Here is a 21,965-nt window from a genome sequence, read left to right as displayed (position 1 = left end):
CCCTTATGTGGATTTTGGAGTTTAAAAATTTTGGCACCAATTCACTTACATTGTATGGACCTACAGAGCTGAGAAATTCTTCTAAAAATCTTTGTTTGTGTTCAACAGATGAAAGTCATACACATCTGGGATGGCATGAGGGTAAGTAAATGATGAGAGAATTTTCATTGTTGGGTGAGCTAACCATTTAAGGCTCCTGGCAATTTTGGTGATATTGGTGATAGGACAAACATTTTGATATGCCCTGCCCCAACTTCCTGTTTCAAAAGGAAATATGTCAACACAGGACAGAATAAAACAATGAGCCATGAGAAGTCCTGCTTTACAGTGATTTTGCAATGGTAAAGGGGTGTTCTTAACCATGGCACACACTCTTAACTATGATAGGCCCTCAACTGGCTTATCACTTTTTAAAAATGAGGACAGCAGCAATATGATAAACACAAATCATGAAAAATAGTTACAATAAATAACAATTGGAATAAACGATCCTCCCATTTTTTATAATATTGCCTGTAGCGTTAATATAATACTGCAATAATCATCCAAATAATATTGCCTACTGCATTAATACAGAATGGGCTGACACACATTTGCATTTGTTGGCATTTTCTAACAGCTTTAAATGTAGCTCGTCTATTCAGAACCTCTATCAGAACTATCCATTCTATATAAAATTGCATTCGTTAATCCAATTCATGCAATTCTTGGAGCTGTACAATGGCTCTAAGATTAGTTTGTATCAAGCCTCATGTACTCACCACAGAAAAGACCCTCATCTGAGTGGTCGGCACAGTCATTTCTACCATCACATATCTTGCTGGGGGATAGGCAGGTGCTGGAATCATTACCACAGGGCTGAGTGGGGGGCTTGCAGACAGATGACTCACAGGACTCTTCATCCGAGCGGTCTTCACAGTCATTGTCGCCGTCACACACCCAGCTCTTACTGATGCACTTCCCTTGGGACACAACATGCGGTTAGACCTCTAAATAAATCAAGCTGTCAGGCCTAATTTGGTGTGTAAGCATGCTGAAAAATCTGTACAAAATTTGAATGGCGACGGAACATCAAGCTGGGATGACGTCAGATGCGTACAGAAGAACCCTGTGGCCAGTGTCAACTCATTTAAATAGCCTTTAATTCTAAACAACACAGCAGAACTTATTTGCTGCAACAGCTTGTCCTTGACGCAACCATGAGAATGCAAAATAAATAAATACATAAATAAAAAAATAAAATAAAAAATAGCCTTGGGATGTCAAAAATTCATTTTTTAAATCAACTAGATGATTGAATTTCCTGATCGACTATTCAACTAATCATACAGATATGAAAGCCCTGTAAAATAAGGCTAGTTTTTGTCAAATAAAGTGCACTGTCGCTGGTGCCTTTACAACATGTTAGCTTACAACAAGCTTACAACATGTCTCTACCTTCGTCTCTTACTAACTACCTCTCACTCAGGATCCCCTCTTACATCAGCGTCATCTCAATACCTGATTGGTTCACCATCACATTAATCAAGCTATGTTAACCAGTTAACATCCTTGATAGGTTTAGGTTAGGACACATTTCTAAAGGCCAATTCACACTGCCCCAACAAACACCAACAGACACCAACACTTTAAACAAGCCAAAGTTGGGAGTGTATTTAGAATGTTAGGAAACATAGTTGTCATGTTCACACTGATCCAACAAACTTGCACCTTGCATGTTTTTGTTCGCCTTTGAAGATGACAACTGACAAGGAAGAGGTTGTGGATGAAGCCAAACATATGCAATTTGACAAAGTATATAAGCCTAAATATATTTTTTGCGAATAGTGATGCTATAGGATCACCATGACACCCGTCATTTCACGGTGCTGCCTGAAATAAATTAATGAAATATTATCATATAATGAGTATAGTGAAGTATTAGATCCTTAATTACTGTGTTGTTGATTCTTCATGCTAGAGACATATTAATTTTCTTTTTTTTAGAGATCTGAAGATTTTGCACTGCATAGCGCATTGTTACGGCACCTGCCTATACAAAACATGAGTCACGCATCTGGCGCGCAACTGACTTTAAGTTCAGCTGTGCATTAGTTTCATTTTCTGTGCATATGTAACTGGTAATATTATATGTTGTTGATATAGCTGAATTATGACATATATATATAATATGTTTCTAAGAAAGGTGATTAACCGCTATAAGTGCTTTAGTTTATCGGTGTTCAGCTCTTTAGCTCCTGGCTACAGCTCAGACAGGGCAATCCACAAAATACTATGACTGGATCATTTGACAAGGTTTTATTCAACAGGGTTTTATTTTTTTTATAACACTGATAATGCATTGTAGATATGTTGCAGTGTTATTTATTCCTTGTTACAATCCTAAGGAGAATTGTTTCCTCATAATGCATATTTTCCATCTCGTCTTTGTTAACAAAATCACATTTTTGACAGTAATTTTGTTGACTGAACATGTATTCAATGCAGCTGGAAACATCATAACCCCGGTGAGCTCCTCTCTAAAACCTGAAAATGTTGCCTTTTTCTTCCTATCAAAAATAAAATAAAATAAAACATCAGAAAAGTGAATTCCAGCCAAGGTAAGACTGAACTATTTAATTACTGTCCAGCTGTGTACTGATACAGTATTTAGTTGTGTTGCATATTTGAGTATAACTACATGCTTTTAACAAGTTCATTACAAAAATATAATTAATAGTGATTAAGAATGACTGCATTTTTACTGCTCTAACAATACAGATATGCCCATGCATGTTGTTGGCACGGACACTTACCTCATTGTCATGGCAATGGTTCGTGATGAAAGTGAAATTACGATAGAGCTTGGAGTTTGTTGGAAAATCATACCAGACTGCTCAAACAATCCAAGACCCGACAAACACCAATTATGTTCAATCGGTGAAAGTAGACGGCATCGAACGCCAACAGGGTGATCACACATTCCAGACCAGATAGGCAGCTTTTATGTATATTTTCTGCTAACAGAGAATTTTACATCTGTTCAGCATATGCGTGTCAGGTTTCCTTGTGTTCAGTCTACCTTTGTGATCAAATAAACAGGTGAACAGACTCCAGCCTGTTTTAGAATCTGTCAAAAATGTATGGGATTTGGAATTCTGTCTCAGGTGCAGTGGTCTGGAAAGGCTCTACATAATTTTTTGCCGCATTTTTGACATCAAAAAGGGTAAGAACAAAACAACATAAAATTGTTAATGGTTTTGCTGTTGATGTCTTTTTTCAAGGCAATCATTTACAATTTGGGCAACTGCAACATCAAAAAGCCTCATGTTGATTGATTTCACTATGCTCGGAGCAGACCAAATATTTGTGATACAAATGATAGCTATATACACTGGTGGCCAAAAGTTTGAAGTAATGTACAGATTTTGCTCTTATGGAAAGAAATTGGTACTTTCATTCACCAAAGTGGCTTTCAACTGATCACAATGTATAGTCAGGACATTAATAACATGAAAAATTACTATTATAATTTGAAAAAAAAAAAAATAATAATAATTTCATAACTTCTTAAACTACTTCAAAGAGTTCTCAAAAAAAAAAAAAAAAATCCTCCACGTGCAGCAATGACAGCTTTGCAGATCCTTGGCATTCTAGCTGTCAGTTTGTCCAGATACTCAGGTGACATTTCACCCCACGCTTCCTGTAGCACTTGCCATAGATGTGGCTGTCTTGTTGGGCACTTCTCATGCATCTTACTGTCTAGCTGATCCCACAAATGCTCAATGGGGTTAAGATCCATAACACTCTTTTCCAATTATCTGTTGTCCAATGTCTGTGTTTCTTTGCCCACTCTAACCTTTTCTTTTTGATTTTCAGTTTCAAAAGTGTTTTTTTCTTTGCAATTCTTCCGATAAGGCCTGCACCCCTGAGTCTTCTCTTTACTGTTGTACATGAAACTGGTGTTGAGCGGGTAGAATTCAATGAAGATGTCAGCTGAGGACATGTGAGTCGTCTATTTCTCAAACTAGAGACTCTGATGTACTATTCCTCTTGTTTAGTTGTACATCTGGCCTTCCACATCTCTTTCTGTCCTTGTTAGAGCCAGTTGTCCTTTGTCTTTGAAGACTGCAGTGTACACCTTTGTATGAAACCTTCAGTTTTTCAAGCATTTCAAGCATTGTATAGCCTTCATTCCTACAAATAATGATTGACTGAGGAGTTTCTAGAAAAAGCAGTTTTCTTTTTTGCCATTTTTAACCTAATATTGACCTTAAGACATGCCAGTCTATTGCATAATGTGGCAACTCAATAACAAACACAAAGACACGGTTAAGCTTCATTTAATGAACCAAACAGTGTTCAGCTGATTTTCTAGTACCAAATTAGTAATTTAGCATGATTACTCAAGGATAAATTGTTGGAGTGATGGCTGTTGGAAATGGGGTCTGTATAGATTTGATCAAAAATGACTTTTTCAAATAGTGATGGTGCTGTTTTTTACATCAGTAATGTCCTGACTATAATTTGTCATCAGCTGAATGCCACTTTGGTAAATTAAAGTACAAATTTCCTACCGAAACAGCAAAATCTGTACATTATTCCAAACTTTTGGCCGCCAGTGTAAGTTCAAAAGAAACATGGACAGTTAAATTATGCACATGATCATTTTGATTCTTTCTATTAAAGTTTTACTTAAAGGTTTTTTGGAATGCCATACAGTACATACAATCTTCCTAATATCAGATATCAATGAAACAGGTGTCCTGAGAAATTACATCTGTCTATGTTACAGTCTTAGGCTCTGTGAACAGCAAAAGAGTGTCAGGGGTGCGACCTGAGTTTTTTCAGCCAATGATTAAACTAGACAGTCAAAAACGTTCTCTTGTCTATGAATCATTTAGAGCTTTGTGGTTTGCGAAAATGTCTTTGGAGGGCAGGGATTTGGAAAGAGGGCATGTGGCTGAAATTAGCAAATGACAAAAGTTAAAAGGTACACTCAAGAATGTTTTGTTTATGCTATGCTGACAGTTGTCTTGGACCTATACTGACACCTAGCCTTGTGGATGCAGACTCATGTAAAATCTATAAGTTTTGGTTGCCAATACCATTGAAGAAATGCACTATTCGCAGTCAGCCATAATACAATTTATTCTGTCAGCAAAATTATTTGATTACAGGGGGTTTACATAGATAAAGTGAGTAGTACTTGGCTGGTCATATGATCTCAGCATGGCAGCCCGCATGAGGGAGCCCAGCACCATTTTAAACAAGCTATATTATGCTAATTATACAACTACAGTCTTCATCTAATGTAATTGTGCGTGATTTTTACAAAAAGTACTATTCATTTTTTTAGGGGTAAAGTTTTTAATAACAAAAAATAAATAAAACTGTGCATCTTTACTCAAAATGGCTAAAATTGTTATAAAATAATGAACCTTATTCACAGTAGCACTTTCTTAAATTTTTTGACGGGAATGACAAAGAGGCTTTGAGGAACTTACAGTCTCTTCTATGGGTTGCACTGTTGAAAGGGTTTTGGATAGTTTCTCTGACGAAAAATATCTTTCCAAAAGATTTCATTAGAGAAACAAGTCCAGAAAACATAAGTAGTGAAAAATAAATTATGTGAAGTTTCATACAGCTTTATACAGTGCATGCCAGTGAACACACTGTAAATCTATCCCTTACAGCTCCATTTTAATTTCCGTCAAAAATCAAATATGGCACTACTGTGAATAAGGTCTATATTGACGCATTACATGTGTCTGTCTTCCGGTTCCATTGTTTCAGCGGAGTGCTACACAAATATACATCACTGTGGAGTAAAATTCATTCAAGCCCACAAGTAAAGCCATTATCTTAGCAGAGCTGCAGAACATACGGTACAGAGCTATTGCAAAGGATTGCACCATGCAGTGTATAAAAGCTGGATTTATCATCCGATTCAATTTGCGAGAGGCAAAGACAACTCAGAGTTCAAGGATGGCATCACGGCATAAGATTACACCCACTGCTTCACAGAATTTAGCAGTTAGAGTGAATGTAGTGGGCGAAATATATCAGTGGTTCAGTGTATGAAAAAATGTGAGGTCAGCTGAATTGAAGCCGGTGCAGGGTAACATGTTAAGTTTACCTGAGCTTTTGCACGTAAACTTTGCCTGGGGATCACACATTCTCTTGATGCCCTTGCAGTTGGTTTCATCACTGCCATCTTCACAATCTTTGTCCCCGTCGCAGCGCCAGCGCTCGGGGATACAGGTTCCGTCTGCACGGCAGTGAAACTCTTCTCCACTGCATTCCACAGGAGGCAATGCTGGACATGGCAAAAAAAAATAAAAAATAATGAGAATCTACACTGCATGGCCAAAAGAATGTGGACACACATTTAATTGCAAAACCGTGGTCATCCATTTGCTGCTATAGCAGCTTCCACTTTTGGAAAGGCTTTTCATCAGATGTTGGAACATGGCTGCAGGGATTTGCTCCCATTGAGACAAAAGAGCATCAGTGAAGTCATACACTGATGTTGAGTGATGGGGCCTGGCTCGCAGTTGGAGTTCTAATTTACCCCTAAGATCTTCAGGTCTGGTCATTGGGCTGGCCAGTCAAGTACCTTTCACACCAGACTGGTGCAGATTTCTTTATATACCTTGCACTGAGCATGGCATCTTTCCTGTTGCCATTATTCATTGCAGAGTGTGAAGTAATTTTGCTCAAACCATATTGTGACCACACCTTAAATGAATGTTCCAGGTTCAATACAAGTTAAGCTTAAAGGTTTTTTGGAATGCCATACAGTACATACAATCTTCCTAATATCAGATATCAATGAAACAGGTGTCCTGAGAAATTACATCTGTCTATGTTACAGTCTTAGGCTCTGTGAACAGCAAAAGAGTGTCAGGGGTGCGACCTGAGTTTTTTCAGCCAATGATTAAACTAGACAATCAAAAACGTTCTCTTGTCTATGAATCATTTAGAGCTTTGTGGTTTGCGAAAATGTCTTTGGAGGGCAAGGATTTGGAAAGAGGGCATGTGGCTGAAATTAGCAAATGACAAAAGTTAAAAGGTACACTCAAGAATGTTTTGTTTATGCTATGCTGACAGTTGTCTTCTGGTTCCATTGTTTCAGCAGAGTGCTACACAAATATACATCACTGTGGAGTAAAATTAATTCAAGCCCACAAGTAAAGCCATTATCTTAGCAGAGCTGCAGAACATACGGTACAAAGCTATTGCAAAGGATTGCACCATGCAGTGTATAAAAGCTGGATTTATTGTTGATTACCAAAAAAAATAATAATAATAATAATAATTATATATAAACAAAACTGTAATGCAATCACAGTTACATTAAGGCACTTACAATGTAAATGAATGGGGCCAGTCCATAAATGTTTAAATCCACTCTGTTTCAAAAGTATAGCCACACAATATAAACTTTATTTGTGATTTTTTGTTTTGTTTTTGTTTTTTTTTGTGAAAAAATCAGGGATTATCTATACAGATTACAGGGTTAACTGCCATTATATTGCCATGATAAAGAAGTTGTAATGTCGGGAATAACTTTACACAGATAAGTCAGCGATTTTAGCACTCTAAAAACATGTTAGAAATGTGTTTTATGGCTATACTTTTGAAAAAGAGTGTATTTTAATGTTTGCAGACTGGCCCATTAACTTCCACTGAAACTGCCTTACTGGACAAGTAAGCACATGTAAAAATTATTATTATTATTTATTTATTTTTATTTCTTTTGTGATAAATAAACATTATGCCACAATTGTTGTCAATAGATATATTCAACTTGTATTGAACCCAGAACATAACTTTACAATTATGCTGTAATGTCTGTAATGTCTTAAAGTCTTCATTGAACATTTTCATTGAAGAGCGTCATTGAAATTTATGCCTTGAAAATTTGTGTTGTCATGAATCATGCCATGAAGTGCTGATTGTAATTGTTGGTTATCAACAAATCAAATAATTTCATAAGCATATTTAAAGGTTTGAGTCACAGGTGCTCTCACATCAGTCTACTTCAGCTGGCCTTTATAATGTTAAACTAGTTCCATTTTATCAAGTGAAACTGCTATAAAGTCTTGGTGTGCTTTCATCACAAAGGACAGGGGCCAGATTTTCTAAAGTAAAACGCTTGCATAATAGAAGAGCCTTTTCCATTTTAGCCAGCCTCAATTTTCAGTTTCAGATTAATTCTAAACCCTGACAAGTGACAGATAAATAAACTCTCTAAAATGTGTTTACACATCAAACCTACTACAATTGCCAATCTGTCATCCACAAGGCCCTCTGGAAAAGACAGCTGGTAATATTCTGAACCCTTAAAGACCGAGTGTCCCTTGCTTTGCCTAAGGCAAATGCTGAGAGTTAACAGTATCTCCTCCACTTTGCACATTGAGAGCATGTGTTATACAATAATCTGAGCCCTACACAAAGAGGACATGAGCCGGACAACTCCTCTGAGACGGACGAGTGCTGAGGACCTCCATCAGTAGCTGGTTTGATGAATGGCTATCTAATTTCTGTGACAATTTGGTGAGCAGAAAGCATCGGAGGACCCATCCTCAGTTTCCAGAGGTAATTACAGCAGATTAAAAGATTGAAATCTGTAAGGTGGTCCCCTAGTGAGCTCAGATATGATTAGATCTGCCCACTGCAGAAGAGGAAAGAAAGTTTTCTACTTGTGTTCCTCAAATTAGGGACACTGCAGCCAGACAATTACATATGTTAGCCTGCTAATTAGTCATGTTAAGAAGATGCTCTTGGAACCACTCGATGGGTTGGTTAAACCGTTCGTGTACAGAGACAAACACGAAGATGTTTTTAATCAACGGAAAAGGGATATTTAACTGCCCTTCACACTCTTTGATTTCTTTGCTGCCTTTATTGGGCACATTACACTGGCCATGTACAAACTGTACAGTTAACAGTTGTCACTCCTTTTCTGAGTGCTTAATCTCATTTTGTACACACAGAATTTGGCTACTGTCAGGAATGACAACCACATTCCACAACAGAACTCACTCTTGAATGATTCAGACAGACACAACCACATTTACATTAAAGGAATAATTCATCTAAAAATGTCATTATTTACTCTTATGTCATTCAAAACCAATATAACTTTCTTCACTGGAGCAGAAAAGGACATATTTTAAAGATTATCACAATTGCTGGTTTCCATACAATATCATTTAATAGTGACTCACTTTATAGCTTAAACAAACAACCAAAAGTGTCATAAAAGTAGTCCATGTGACTTGTGCATCGCATTACAAGTCTTCTGAAGAAATTTGCTAACACAAAGTAGGTTAAACTTTTGGCATCAATAGCCGCGTTTCCACTGTTGGGCCAAATGAGGGCATGCGTGCCAGGGCCAGTTGCGTTCCCACTGTCTTTTCCGGGCTTAATCGAGCCTCCTCGGGGCTTCCCCAGGGCCAACGGCCAATGGCCTTTGGCGTGCAGAATACCCTTGGGCCAAAGAAGGCCAACAGGGGATTGATGTGCGGTCAATGTCAGAGGCGGAGTGTAGCGAGATACTCATGCTGCATTCCATTCAAGTCTGATGTGGGATATTCCTACTTGATTTCTCAGACCATAAAGGAATTCTATTGCCAGATGCTCGGAAAACGATTTTCAAACAAACAAAACTGCAATGCTCCCATTAGCTTAACAGGGGTTTGTCTGTCACTAGAGACATCTCCTAGCAACCCAACTGATAAACAAATGCTATTATGCTAGCATTTGTGCTACAGGTGTACGAGCAAAAGATTTTAATTTACCGTATTTTGTACACATGTCTCAGCAAACGTTTATTAAACAATCTTTATTATCCTGTAATGTAGGAACTTTCACTCATTGATCAATATAATTTAATAAAAGTGAATGTTTATCACTAACTTTGTACATCTCTCTGGGTGCTGACATGTTTGTGTGATGTTACGCACCTGCATCTTGGAGAAAAAAAATTGCGAATGCATTACAAATCTGTTAATATGCACAATGGACAAAGCATTGCCCAAAGGAAGAAATTTCCATGGTTTGTGATCATGGACAGTGTGCTGAGACATCATAATTTTGTTAGTGAATAGACCACTCGGGACACCATGGCAGTTAAAGTCGGTGAGTTGTCAACGTTAACTTATCTTGCTAGCTAGCTAACGTTTACATACAATATAAAATGTATATTTTAGATAACTAGACAACATACAACAAACATATTTGGTTTGACCTCTGAAATGGACAGGGTGTGTGACATTTGCACCAGACCGGTGTATTAAGGGCAGGTTTAAGGGCAATGTTGTGGGACTTTTAGCCCGATGGTGGGAATGCAAAGCAGTTTCGGTCTCGCGGCTCGAGGTCCAAGGCTATTGGCCCTGGCTGACCAGTTTATGGCCATGGCTCGCACTGGCCCGTCAGTGGAAATGACATGCCATGACATGATCAAATAATGCAATGGTTTTCACTATGCCACTCTCAAATGCAACTTCAGTCTTCTTTACACACACTGAATGATCGTTTAGAGTATTTGGCTTTTGTATTTAACTGTGGTTGTCTTTCACAAAACTGTGCAGTGTGTGCATGAAAACTGTAACCCACTAACATTGCCAAAACCAAAGGACCTCATATGATGGGCAAAAAGAGAGAGGTGATGTCCTACCAGGGGCAACCCCAGCACAAGTCACATTTTCATCACTGAAGTCCCCGCAGTCATTGTCCCCATCGCAGGCCCAGTGGTCTGGGATACACTTGCCACTGGTGCACCGAAAATGCCCATTAGCACAGGAGTGGACACAGCCAACTTCATCACTATTGTCTCCACAGTCATCATCTACAAATACAGTCATACAGTTTAGAACTCTTATGCGAATAGTCAAGAATCACTTAATTCATTATAGTAGAGAAAAGTATTTATAAACTTAAGCCACATTTAAAATGCATTAGAGAACAATTTATCAAAGCAATTGTCATACAAAAAAAAAAAAAAAAAGAAAAAAAAAAAAAAATGGAAAAACTTAGTGGAAGATGTCCAAAGTAAATGTACTGAACTACACCTATGGTTACTCTGCTAGGACACCTGTATGAACTTCTTACTTTTCCACTAAAAAGCACATCAACACCAGTTGGATAAAATAAATTGCACAACTTGCTAAGAAAAGTAAAACTAGTTCTGAGAAAGGCTCTAGCATCATTTGTTTGCAGATGCCACTTGGTTTGATATTTTGTGACTGAATGTGATTGCTTTAGATATTTATAAGTGTGACTAAAATGTCCAAAACTTTTTGAGGCCACTATATATGCCTTGTTGAACAATACTAGAAGTCATAATGATAAAAAAAGGACAGCATTACACTATATTTATACAAGAGTCTTTATGGCATTGACTTACACAGGACCTCGATTTTAGTTTTTAGCTGAAAAACAATCAGCAATGCATCTAAGGGTAATGCCTCAACCCTGGCTAAGAAATACCACCTCCATATGCTGACTGTGGCTGTAAATGCTCTCATTGGATAGGTTTACCCAAAAAAAAAAAAAAAAAAAAAATACTTTTATTTCATTTTATTGTTGTTGGATGAGTGCTTGCATGCTGGCAAAAACTTTTTTCAGACCTTGAGGCTTGCAATAATTTATAGAGGTCAATGCATTACATTCGCCATGATCTGAAATGGAGATATTATAGATAAAATAATCTGAGAATATTTAATGGTAATTAATGTGATAAATTGCTTGTGCAATAAAAAAGATTGGACAGCAGTATCAATGGACTTAATTGAATTAAAGAGCCAGGCTCTCTTTAATCAGCTGCTGAGAAAACAGCCTAATATATCATCACGCTAAATGGAAGAGCAAGTAAAGCAAATGGTAAGATATTTTCTTAATCTTGGATACACTCACCTGAGTCACAATGCCATTTCATGCTAATGCACCTCCCATTAGCACAGCTGAACTGGCTGAGTGCTTCACAGGTAGGGAACGCTGTGAGCAGAGAGAAAGACTGTGAGACTCATTCTCTACAAAAACCCTGACACCTGAACTCTGTCCAATACATCACTGTCTCTTTGATACACCGGCGAAGAAAACCCATTTTTCATTTAGCTTTTAGCTTTGATATATTGCAGTAGAAGTTTGTCCTGGCACAGATTGCTCTCTCATGCTAATAGATTAAATTTGGAGGCTCTTTTGTCCTCAGCAAATTTACTAGTTTCTTGCAAGTTTGGGGAAACTTGGGCAACCGGTAAATATTCTCTTGCACTGTATTGCAAATTACTCAAGTTGGGGTGAATGCACAGTCATACCGCAGGGGTTTATTGCTAGTATTGTGGAAGCCAATACACCCTGAAGGCCATGCAAAATGTCATGGTGAATAATTGCTATTTTCTATCTATGGTTAATGAAAGTATGAACAAAGTGAAAACCAGACCAAACAGATGCAGAGAAGCACCCTCAGTGGCAATAAGAGCTTGCAAGAAGGCAATATCACCCAAGCAAGATATCATGGTTTATAAGTTCTAGAAAATGTTGATTTATTGATATAGAACAGTTATTGTTTCACCATTGTGAATTACTGCAGGTTTTGCTATTACTCTGTGGATCATTATATCTTCAATCAAAATGATAAAATAATAATAATAATAATAATAAAGAATGCAATTTTTATAAAGAAACGTGTCTTGATCTGTAGCATATCTGTTCAAGAATGAACACACAAGCATTCAGAAATAGTGACAGCACACACAGTGGAGAAGCTACATCTGTTTGTTTCTCTTTAAAGTGTCTCTCAGCTCTGTCAAAAACTCCCACGGACAATTTACCAGGCAGCATATGAATTTGGACATGAAATGTATCATTTTCCCATGTATGGGCACAACCTATGGGCACATCCTCCAAAGAAAAGAATATAATCTTTATTTATATCACTACACAACCAAGACTGAATGTCACAACTGTCTGTTTGATTGACCAATGGAAGATGGGGGGAGTGTTCAAGAAACCTGTTTGAAATTTTTTATTTTATTCTGTTTGCAGAAATTGCCCACTTTAGCTTTCCCTTACAGTCCCTCTATAAAGAACAAAATGTGTGAATTTCCTTTTTTCTGCTTATAGAGCACTTTGTAAATAAGCATATTTATGTACTTCAGTAAAGTCATCAAATGACAACCATATTATAGTAATTAGGTTTAAACAGGTAAAATTTGGGAATTAATATCACAGACTTCAAAGGGAATAAAAACTCCACCGTGAACTCCCTGCCTCGCTGCCTCTCTCCCGGATGAGCTTAATACTTTTTATGCTCATTTCGAGGGAAGTAACACCGCCTTCGCGGAGAGAGCTCTCGCAGCCGAAGCTACAGAGGTTAGTTCACTCTCCATCTCTGTTGCGGATATAACCCGATCCTTTCGATGGATATCCTCTTCAATGCCATCATTAAGTTTGTTGATGTTATGACGGTGGTAGGTCTGATCACTGACAATGATGAAACAGTCTACAGAGAGAGGAGGTGCACACTCTGACACGCTGGTGTCAGGAGCAGAACTTCTCCCTCAACGTCAGTAAGACCAAGGAGCTTGTGGTGGATTTCAGATGAAGAGCACCGGTGGAATCCGTAAAGCCGTGGGTCCAGACGGCATTCCAGGCCGTGTCATCAGAGCATGTGCGAACCAACTGGCTGGTGTTTTTATGGACATTTTCAACCTTTCCCTTTCCTTCTCTGTGGTCCCCACATGCTTTAAAACGTCCACCATTGTGCCTGTACAAAAGCAATTCAAAATCACTTGTTTAAATGACTGGCATCCTGTTGCTCTGACCCCCATCATCAGCAAATGCTTTGAGAGACTAATCAGAGATTACATACGCTCTGTGCTGCCTGCCTCACTGGACTCACTGCAGTTTGCATACCGCAACAACCACTCCACTGATGATGCCATTGCATGTACACTACACACTGCTCTCTCCCACCTGGCAAAAAGGAACACATACACTATATTGCCAAAAGTATTCGCTCACCCATCCAAATAATTGAATTCAGGTGTTCCAATCACTTCCATGGCCACAGGTGTATAAAATGAAGCACCTAGGCATGCTGACTGCTTCTACAAACATTTGTGAAAGAATGGGCCGCTCTCAGGAGCTCAGTGAATTCCAGCTTGGTACTGTGATAGGATGCCACCTGTGCAACAAGTCCAGTCGTGAAATTTCCTCGCTACTAAATATTCCACAGTCAACTGTCAGTGGTATTATAACAAAGTGGAAGCGATTGGGAATGACAGCAACTCAGCCACATAAAATGACAGAGCGGGGTCAGCGGATGCTGAGGCGCATAGTGCGCAGAGGTCGCCAACTTTCTGCAGAGTCAATCGCTACAGACCTCCAAAGTTCATGTGGCCTTCAGATTAGCTCAAGAACAGTGCGTAGAAAGCTTCATGGAATGGGTTTCCATGGCCGAGCAGCTGCATCCAAGCCATACATCACCAAGTGCAATGCAAAGCGTTGGATGCAGTGGTGTAAAGCACGCCGCCACTGGACTCTAGAGCAGTGGAGACGCGTTCTCTGGAGTGACGAATCACGCTTCTCCATCTGGCAATCTGATGGACGAGTCTGGGTTTGGCGGTTGCCAGGAGAACGGTACTTGTCTGACTGCATTGTGCCAACTGTGAAGTTTGGTGGAGGAGGGATTATGGTGTGGAGTTGTTTTTCAGGAGCTGGGCTTGGCCCCTTAGTTCCAGTGAAAGGAACTCTGAATGCTTCAGCATACCAAGAGATTTTGGACAATTCCATGCTCCCAACTTTGTGGGAACAGTTTGGGGATGGCCCCTTCCTGCTCCAACATGACTGCGCACCAGTGCGCAAAGCAAGGTCCATAAAGACATGGATGAGCGAGTTTGGTGTGGAAGAACTTGACTGGCCTGCACAGAGTCCTGACCTCAACCCGATAGAGCACCTTTGGGATGAATTAGAGCGAAGACTGTGAGCCAGGCCTTCTCGTCCAACATCAGTGTCTGACCTCGCAAATGCGCTTCTGGAAGAATGGTCAAAAATTCCCATAAACACACTCCTAAACCTTGTGGAAAGCCTTCCCAGAAGAGTTGAAGCTGTTATAGCTGCAAAGGGTGGGCCGACGTCATATTAAACCCTATGGATTAAGAATGGGATGTCACTTAAGTTCATATGCGTCTAAAGGCAGATGAGCGAATACTTTTGGCAATATAGTGTATGTGAGAATGCTGTTTGTTGACTACAGCTCAGCATTCAACACCATAGTGCCCTCCAAGCTTGATGTGAAACTCAGGGCTCTGGGCTTAAACAGCTCGCTGTGCAGATGGATCCTGGACTTCCTATTAGGCAGATGCCAGGTGGTTAGAATGGGCAGCAACAACTCATCACTGACCCTCAACACTGGAGCCCCGCAGGGCTGTGTTCTCAGCCCACTCCTGTACACACATGACTGTGTGGCAACACACAGCTCCAATGCCATCATGAAGTTTGTTGATGATATGACGGTGGTAGGTCTGATCACTGACAATGATGAAACAGTCTACAGAGAGAGGAGGTGCACACTCTGACACGCTGGTGTCAGGAGCAGAACCTCTCCCTCAACGTCAATAAGACCAAGGAGCTTGTGGTGGATTTCAGATGAAGAGCACCGGTGGAGAGAGTCAGCAGCTTCAAGTTCCTCGGTGTCCACATCACTGAAGAACTCACATGGTCCTTCCACACTGAGGCCGTTGTGAAGAAGGCTCACCAGTGCCTCTTCTTCCTGACGGCTGAGGAAGTTTGGAATGAACCACCACATCCTCACACGGTTCTACACCAGCACTGTAGGGAGCATCCTGACTGGATGCATCACCGCCTGGTACAGCAACAGCACTGCCCTGAACCGCAAAGCCCTGCAAAGGTGCAAACTGCCAGACACATCATCGGAGGTGAGCTTCCTTCCCTCCAGGACATCAATACCAGGCGGTGTGTGAAAAAAGCCACCCGAGCCATGGGCTGCTCTCACTGCTACCATCAGGCAGGCGGTATCGCAGCATCAGGACACGCACCAGCCGAATCCATGACAGCTGCTTCCCCCAAGCAATCAGACTTTTGAACACTTGATCTCTCACGATCAATATACATCAGCACTGCACTTTATTAATCTCACAATGGACTGTCATAAATTATATTCTCTCTTAAAAACACACTGGCAACTGACTATTAACCGACAGCCTGAATGTCAATACAGCACTATACAACCTACTGTATATTTTATATATACTATTTTTTATTGTATACTGTGTATTCTAAATTGTGTGTATGTGTATTCTATATTGTGTGTATTGTACACTGTACATTGTATATTATTATCTGTATATTGCGTTGTGTGTAATTATGTGTATATTAGATATGTAAATTGTGTTGTGTAAATCTGATGTTTATTGTAAATTGGTGTATGTCTCATCACTGTCATGACTGCTATGTTGTTCGGAACTGCACCCAAGACTTTCACCCACTGTTGCACTTGTGTATATGGTTGAGTGACAATAAAGTGATTTTATTTTATTTAAAATGAATACTAAATTAAACACAGTTTGAAAGTTGATCTCGGGGTATGTGTGCAGGCATCATTCATTGCTTTTAGATGTTATTCGGCTGCAGTGGGTGACATCTCCAAAACATGCACAGCTACAAACTGAGCAGGTGAGAGTTCAGAAACAACCGATCCCAAGGGCTTCCCAGAGAAAATCCCAAAAATCAAACCTTTGCCAGCACAAATAAGATACCAGAGAAATAACATTAAGTCAGTGGAAAATGCATCATGTGCACATCATGAAGTGTTGCTAATCTAAGAGATGACTGTTACAAGTCGATTACAGCCGAGTCAAATGCAAAAGTCAAAAATAATATATATATATATTTATTTTGATTTGAACATTTATTCCCAGAATGTGTAGCTGGCATTTTTGACAGCAGTAAACCCCACCTCTAAATTGCACAACAGAACGTTCCAATCCCCTGACTTTGACAATTACTACTTTCAGAGATCGAGTTTTCACAATAGATCAGATTCAACTACAAACAGAGAAATAGCAGGGGCAATAACCCTGGTCAGTGAAATGTGTTTTGAAGGGGGGATCACTTAAATACATATCTGTGCAGTAGACAGAGACAGTTCTAGTTCATATCTCTGACATTATAATACTGTTCTGGCTGGAAACGGTTCCAAGGTTGGCAGTGTTAAAAATCCCATTTATATAAAATAGTAAAAAATTCTTAATTGAAAATGCACACATTGCTATACTTTTTATGAAACTTCCTATTTATCTAATTCTGCATGGCCAAAACCTAGTGTTACCTTATAACCTACAACCTGTTGTGAAAAATCGCAAAGTACAGTTTCCATCAAAATACTACAGGTTCTACAGTGATTGTTACTACTGAAAAACATTAATTCAGACCAACACAGCAACATTGGCTCAACCACTGGTGTAAGTTTGGGGCAGAATATTTTGCAATTTAGTAACAACATTACGCAAGTAATCATTAAGCATTTTTTTTCTCCATGCAAAATGTCTAATTGATTCTTAAAAAGTGTCAGTACACTTTTTAAAGGGACATTCCCTCTCAAGTAACTTGGGGTTAAAAGCCTTGCACAAAGAACCAACTGTTATAGCTCATGGTTTGCTTCTTGCAGTATTCAAAACAGCAACTTTCCAAATACTAGCCATGAGCTTAAGCCACTACACCACACCACCTCAATTGTGGTAACTGTTGTATTTTGGTGGAAACTTTGCTTACCATGGTCATTTTCTTTAAGTGTTTTCACCACAACGATGTGCAACATATGTAAAAAACATTGTAAACAAAATGAAACCACTAGGAAATCTAGATAAAGTCTTGATACAACTAAGAAAATGGCAATTAGCATACAGAAAGTCACTATGCTTCAGGTGTGTCGTGTGCAGTGCATTCATGGGAAGCAGCTGAGCTCCATGTCTTTCAGCTGAGCTCCATATCTTTCAGCCCAGCTTGATTATGATTAAGTGAAATCAGGCGTGCACTCTAATTACTGCTTACACTGTGAGTGTTTGTGCAAGAGTGTACTGAAGCAGCCTAAGACACAGTGGAGGTTACTGGAACAATGGCACTTGGAGCAAGTTGCAGCATTTGGTGACAGAACCACAGAAAGTGGCCTTGTTACTGCGTTGCATGATACACAAATGGCAGAACAGGAATGGTTTTAATTTTGTGCTTGATTTTATTTTATTTTTATTTCACAAGAACAAAGATTGTGCCATCAATTAGTGATACAGAAATAAAGAGCAGTGTGAATGATAACATGTTGCTACCACTGATGACAACCATGAAACGAAACAGGTTTCTCTATTGTCATCGTTTTCAAATAGTATTGACACTTTTCAGGGAAAATAATGACTTCTGTCTCTGCATATTAAGCTCTGATAGGTAAAATTATTTTAACATCAAAGCAAATTATCTCACCTTTAACAGTGAAATCACTGGTTTAAATCATTCTAAACATCAATTTTAAGTTACGCTATAAAATAAGCCAGTATTTGTTAATATTAGCTAATGTGAAATAATACTGAACAATACTTTTACAGCATTTCTTAATCTTGGGCAATGCTAATTTTAGCATATACTAACACATTTTTAAAATTAAAAGTGGGATACATTAACATTAAATAATGCATTATGTACTAACATGAAATGACACTGAACAAATATTATAAATCAACATTTACCAAAATTAATAAATGTTAAAAATATATTACTTTTTAGTTCATGACACCTAATGCATTAAATCAGGGTCAACAAATGCAACCTTATTGTAAAGTGTTAAGGATAAGAAAAACAAGATCACAATTAATTCATTGCCTCCTTTCAGGAACATATGACATACAGCCAGTTCATAACTGAGACTGCTTGTGTAAGAAGAGCCCCTTCAAAGCTGAACTGTCTCACCATTCATTCCCTGCATTTACATTCTGTTTTGAATAGTCAATTCACTGTGAGAGTTCACAGTGGTAACATTTCTGAGCCATTTCCTCTCAACACCCTGTGCCATTTCCTTTAGTCTGCTTGCAGGGTCTGGGATGTGGTTGTGGTGAGCTTTTAACATCAGAGAATCTCTGATTTGTATTACCACTGCACTCTTAAAAGCTTCTGCATCCATGTGTAATATCCATTTCCTTTTTGCTTTGACAAGGACAGACTCAAGTAATGTGCTCGGTTAGCATGTCCTGAACACTGACATATAACTGTAAGTGGCAGAATAATCAGAATATAGAGTAGGCTGCAGAGATATGACTTTTTACTGAAATGTTGCAAATGCTGGAGCCAGTGCTCGGCTGAGGGGATATGTGGATCTCTCTTAGAACCTGCCTACATTTCCACGGACTTAAACGCAAAAATGCTGTTGTTGCGGATTATGTTACTACACAACCTGTTCATAAACAAAACTGCCACATTACTGACTTTGTTTACAAGTATTACTCCTAGTTTTGTAACTCTCTAGTACATTGTAAAAAAAGGAGACCAGCAATTGTTACCTTAAGCATCTATATGCACTTGATCTAACCATTAGAAATACTTTTATTGGTGTTAGGGCAGGATAACACGGTGTGATTTGCGGCTGTCGTGCAAGCTCCTAACCGATTTTTTCCAGTCGGGAAAGATCGCGTGAAAATCATTGGTGCTCATGTTGTCATGGTATCATGTGAGAGGAATTTTGAGCAAAGCCAAGTGGCTTAATAGCAGCTTACGGCATCACGATTATTTGTAAAAATTTCGAACAAATGTGGTCGCTGTCGGCTGGAATTCGTGAGGTGTGTTGCGGTTGAACGAGATGATCTGGCTATCTACCTGAAATTGACCAATCAGAAAAAGGTGTTACAACTCACATGATCAACAGGTGTTCATGAGCTTTTACACATTTGGAGAAAATGGTCTTGTTAAAACTGTGTTTTTCCCATATTATTCATGATCACATCACTGGGAAGGGTTCTACAGAAAGACCATGCTGTTCTCTGCTCTTCTAACAAATCATTTGCCATACGTGTTGCACTATAAAACAATCTTTAAGTTTTAAAATTTCCATCATGGTCTATTTTCATTCGTCATACTTGCATTTGTTTCAGTTTTAGGACTACATTAAGGGGGATATAGCATCTGTATATGCACACGATAGTGGATATGTGATAGATTTTTTTCAACTCCCCAAGCATGAGTCTGGTGAAACCAAGGATTTCTAGGTTGAAAGTTGTATCTGTTAATCAACCGCTGCACTAAGATTTTTAAACTTTGCTACGTGCTGCTTTAAAGCACATTTACATGGACAAAACCTCACGGATCTTCCTCAGAATGTCTGCTATCAACAAGCAAGCAGTGACACAGATGAGAAGGGCGTAGCCTACATCTAAAGCTGAATAATACAGGTAGTCTACTCCACTAAAATAACTCGTCATGTTTGCGCTTAGAATAAATCCAAGTATACAAAAACGGTGCACAAATTTTCCATACTTTCTTTTTAATCTTGTAAATTTTGTGTTCTTTATTATCATGCAGTAACTGGCAGCAACACATTGACGTTATGATTGACGTATACTATGCAGTCATGAAATCACACAGCCTCTCTTGAAATCTGAATCTGTCAAATGTCGGACAGCATTTGTAATAAATATCCATAATTATTATTTTTTAATCGGCAGATGAGTTTTCAGCTAATGCAGCCCCTGACCATGCCAGTATTCTTTTTGATTTCTAAATCGCAAGCTACTAGAAATTAAAGCAATCCCCTTCTCTGGCTTTATGTCTTATAATAATAAATAGCGCACATATTCATGCGATTGCTTCGGAATTTGACAGGTCGTAAAGTTGTGTCGTGTACCACTGCATATGTACAATTATCACAAAGGGCCTCAAGACCTCCCGAGTGTCAGAAATTGCACCATGTACACCAGCCCTAAGCTAATATAGTCAGTTTGATTCAGTGTTGAATAAAACCAGTTAATTTAGATGTTATCATATGAAGTACATTTTAGGTTACTTCAGAAAACATTTTCAGGTTGTTTATTGTATGTAATTTGCTTGGTTGTGACTGGCATTCACTAGCTCATTGCAATTTCATTTTTCTCTATTTAAATGTAACAGGACCCCATTTGGCACCTGCATCGACTCCAGGACTATGCTAGTTGAAAAGGGATAAAAGACAGTAAAGCAGTCAACCTCTGACCTAAGTTCATGATGACAGAGCTGACTCATTCAATAGTTATACCAGACTTAACTTTGCCTAGAACTATTGAGCAGGACAGTGACTCACCACAGGATGTGGACTCATCGGACATGTCTCCACAATCATCATCTTGATCACATCGCCACGCCTCAGGTACACAGCGACCGTTACTGCAGGTGAACTGACCTGCTCGACATGGCTGGGCTAAAGACAAATGATACAGGAAAGTTTTTAATCTAAATATTTATGACATTTTGAGTATTTAACATCATTGTCCATTAGGGATCATTTTGAGAAAGACAAAATGTTTAGAAAGCAATCCTTATTGTGTTGACCTTAGCAGCCTGTTGTCAAATAATGATTAGATTATTTCAGATTTAAGACAATGGAACAGTAAAAAGTAAATTTATTTATTTTACAAATGGGACCAGTTAATAAGACCCAGAATAAGGTCTTATAAGTTCTCAATTGCCAACATTGGTGGCCATATACCAAATGTTTTTTTGTTTTTTTGTTTTTTAAACTGGTCTTACTACATGGTGACACAAGGAATTAGTTGCTGCCCAACACCAGGCAACTATTTTAATCACTGCAAAATGTAATTGACACACCAGATACTACTTATAGCAAATTCAACTGCTTTGAACTGCTTTGAATCATCAAATTTTAATCACATTAACATCTGCTTTCAATTTCAGCTCCTCTCTGATTCAGAAAAATGACTTAT

The 21,965-nt window shown here is 38.7% G+C and overlaps 1 protein-coding gene across 1 annotated transcript in view; it reads right to left on the bottom strand.

Annotated features, from left to right (window-relative positions):
• The window catches only part of LOC127448473 (low-density lipoprotein receptor-related protein 1B-like), a 508,438-nt gene that overhangs the window by 207,161 nt on the left and 279,312 nt on the right, over positions 1-21,965 (bottom strand). The window contains exons 17-21 of the mRNA XM_051711016.1: positions 21,326-21,442; positions 11,905-11,985; positions 10,667-10,837; positions 6,119-6,298; positions 762-962 (exon numbers count right to left, since the gene is read on the bottom strand). Of these exons, the coding sequence (XP_051566976.1) occupies positions 762-962; positions 6,119-6,298; positions 10,667-10,837; positions 11,905-11,985; positions 21,326-21,442 (750 nt within the window). The remainder of the gene's footprint in view (positions 1-761; positions 963-6,118; positions 6,299-10,666; positions 10,838-11,904; positions 11,986-21,325; positions 21,443-21,965) is intronic.

The sequence above is a fragment of the Myxocyprinus asiaticus genome, chromosome 11 (assembly GCF_019703515.2).
Source record: "Myxocyprinus asiaticus isolate MX2 ecotype Aquarium Trade chromosome 11, UBuf_Myxa_2, whole genome shotgun sequence".
NCBI classification, from domain to species: domain Eukaryota; kingdom Metazoa; phylum Chordata; class Actinopteri; order Cypriniformes; family Catostomidae; genus Myxocyprinus; species Myxocyprinus asiaticus.
The sequence above is the reverse complement of the archived record's forward strand: the minus strand, read 5'-3'. Positions and strand labels throughout refer to the sequence as shown.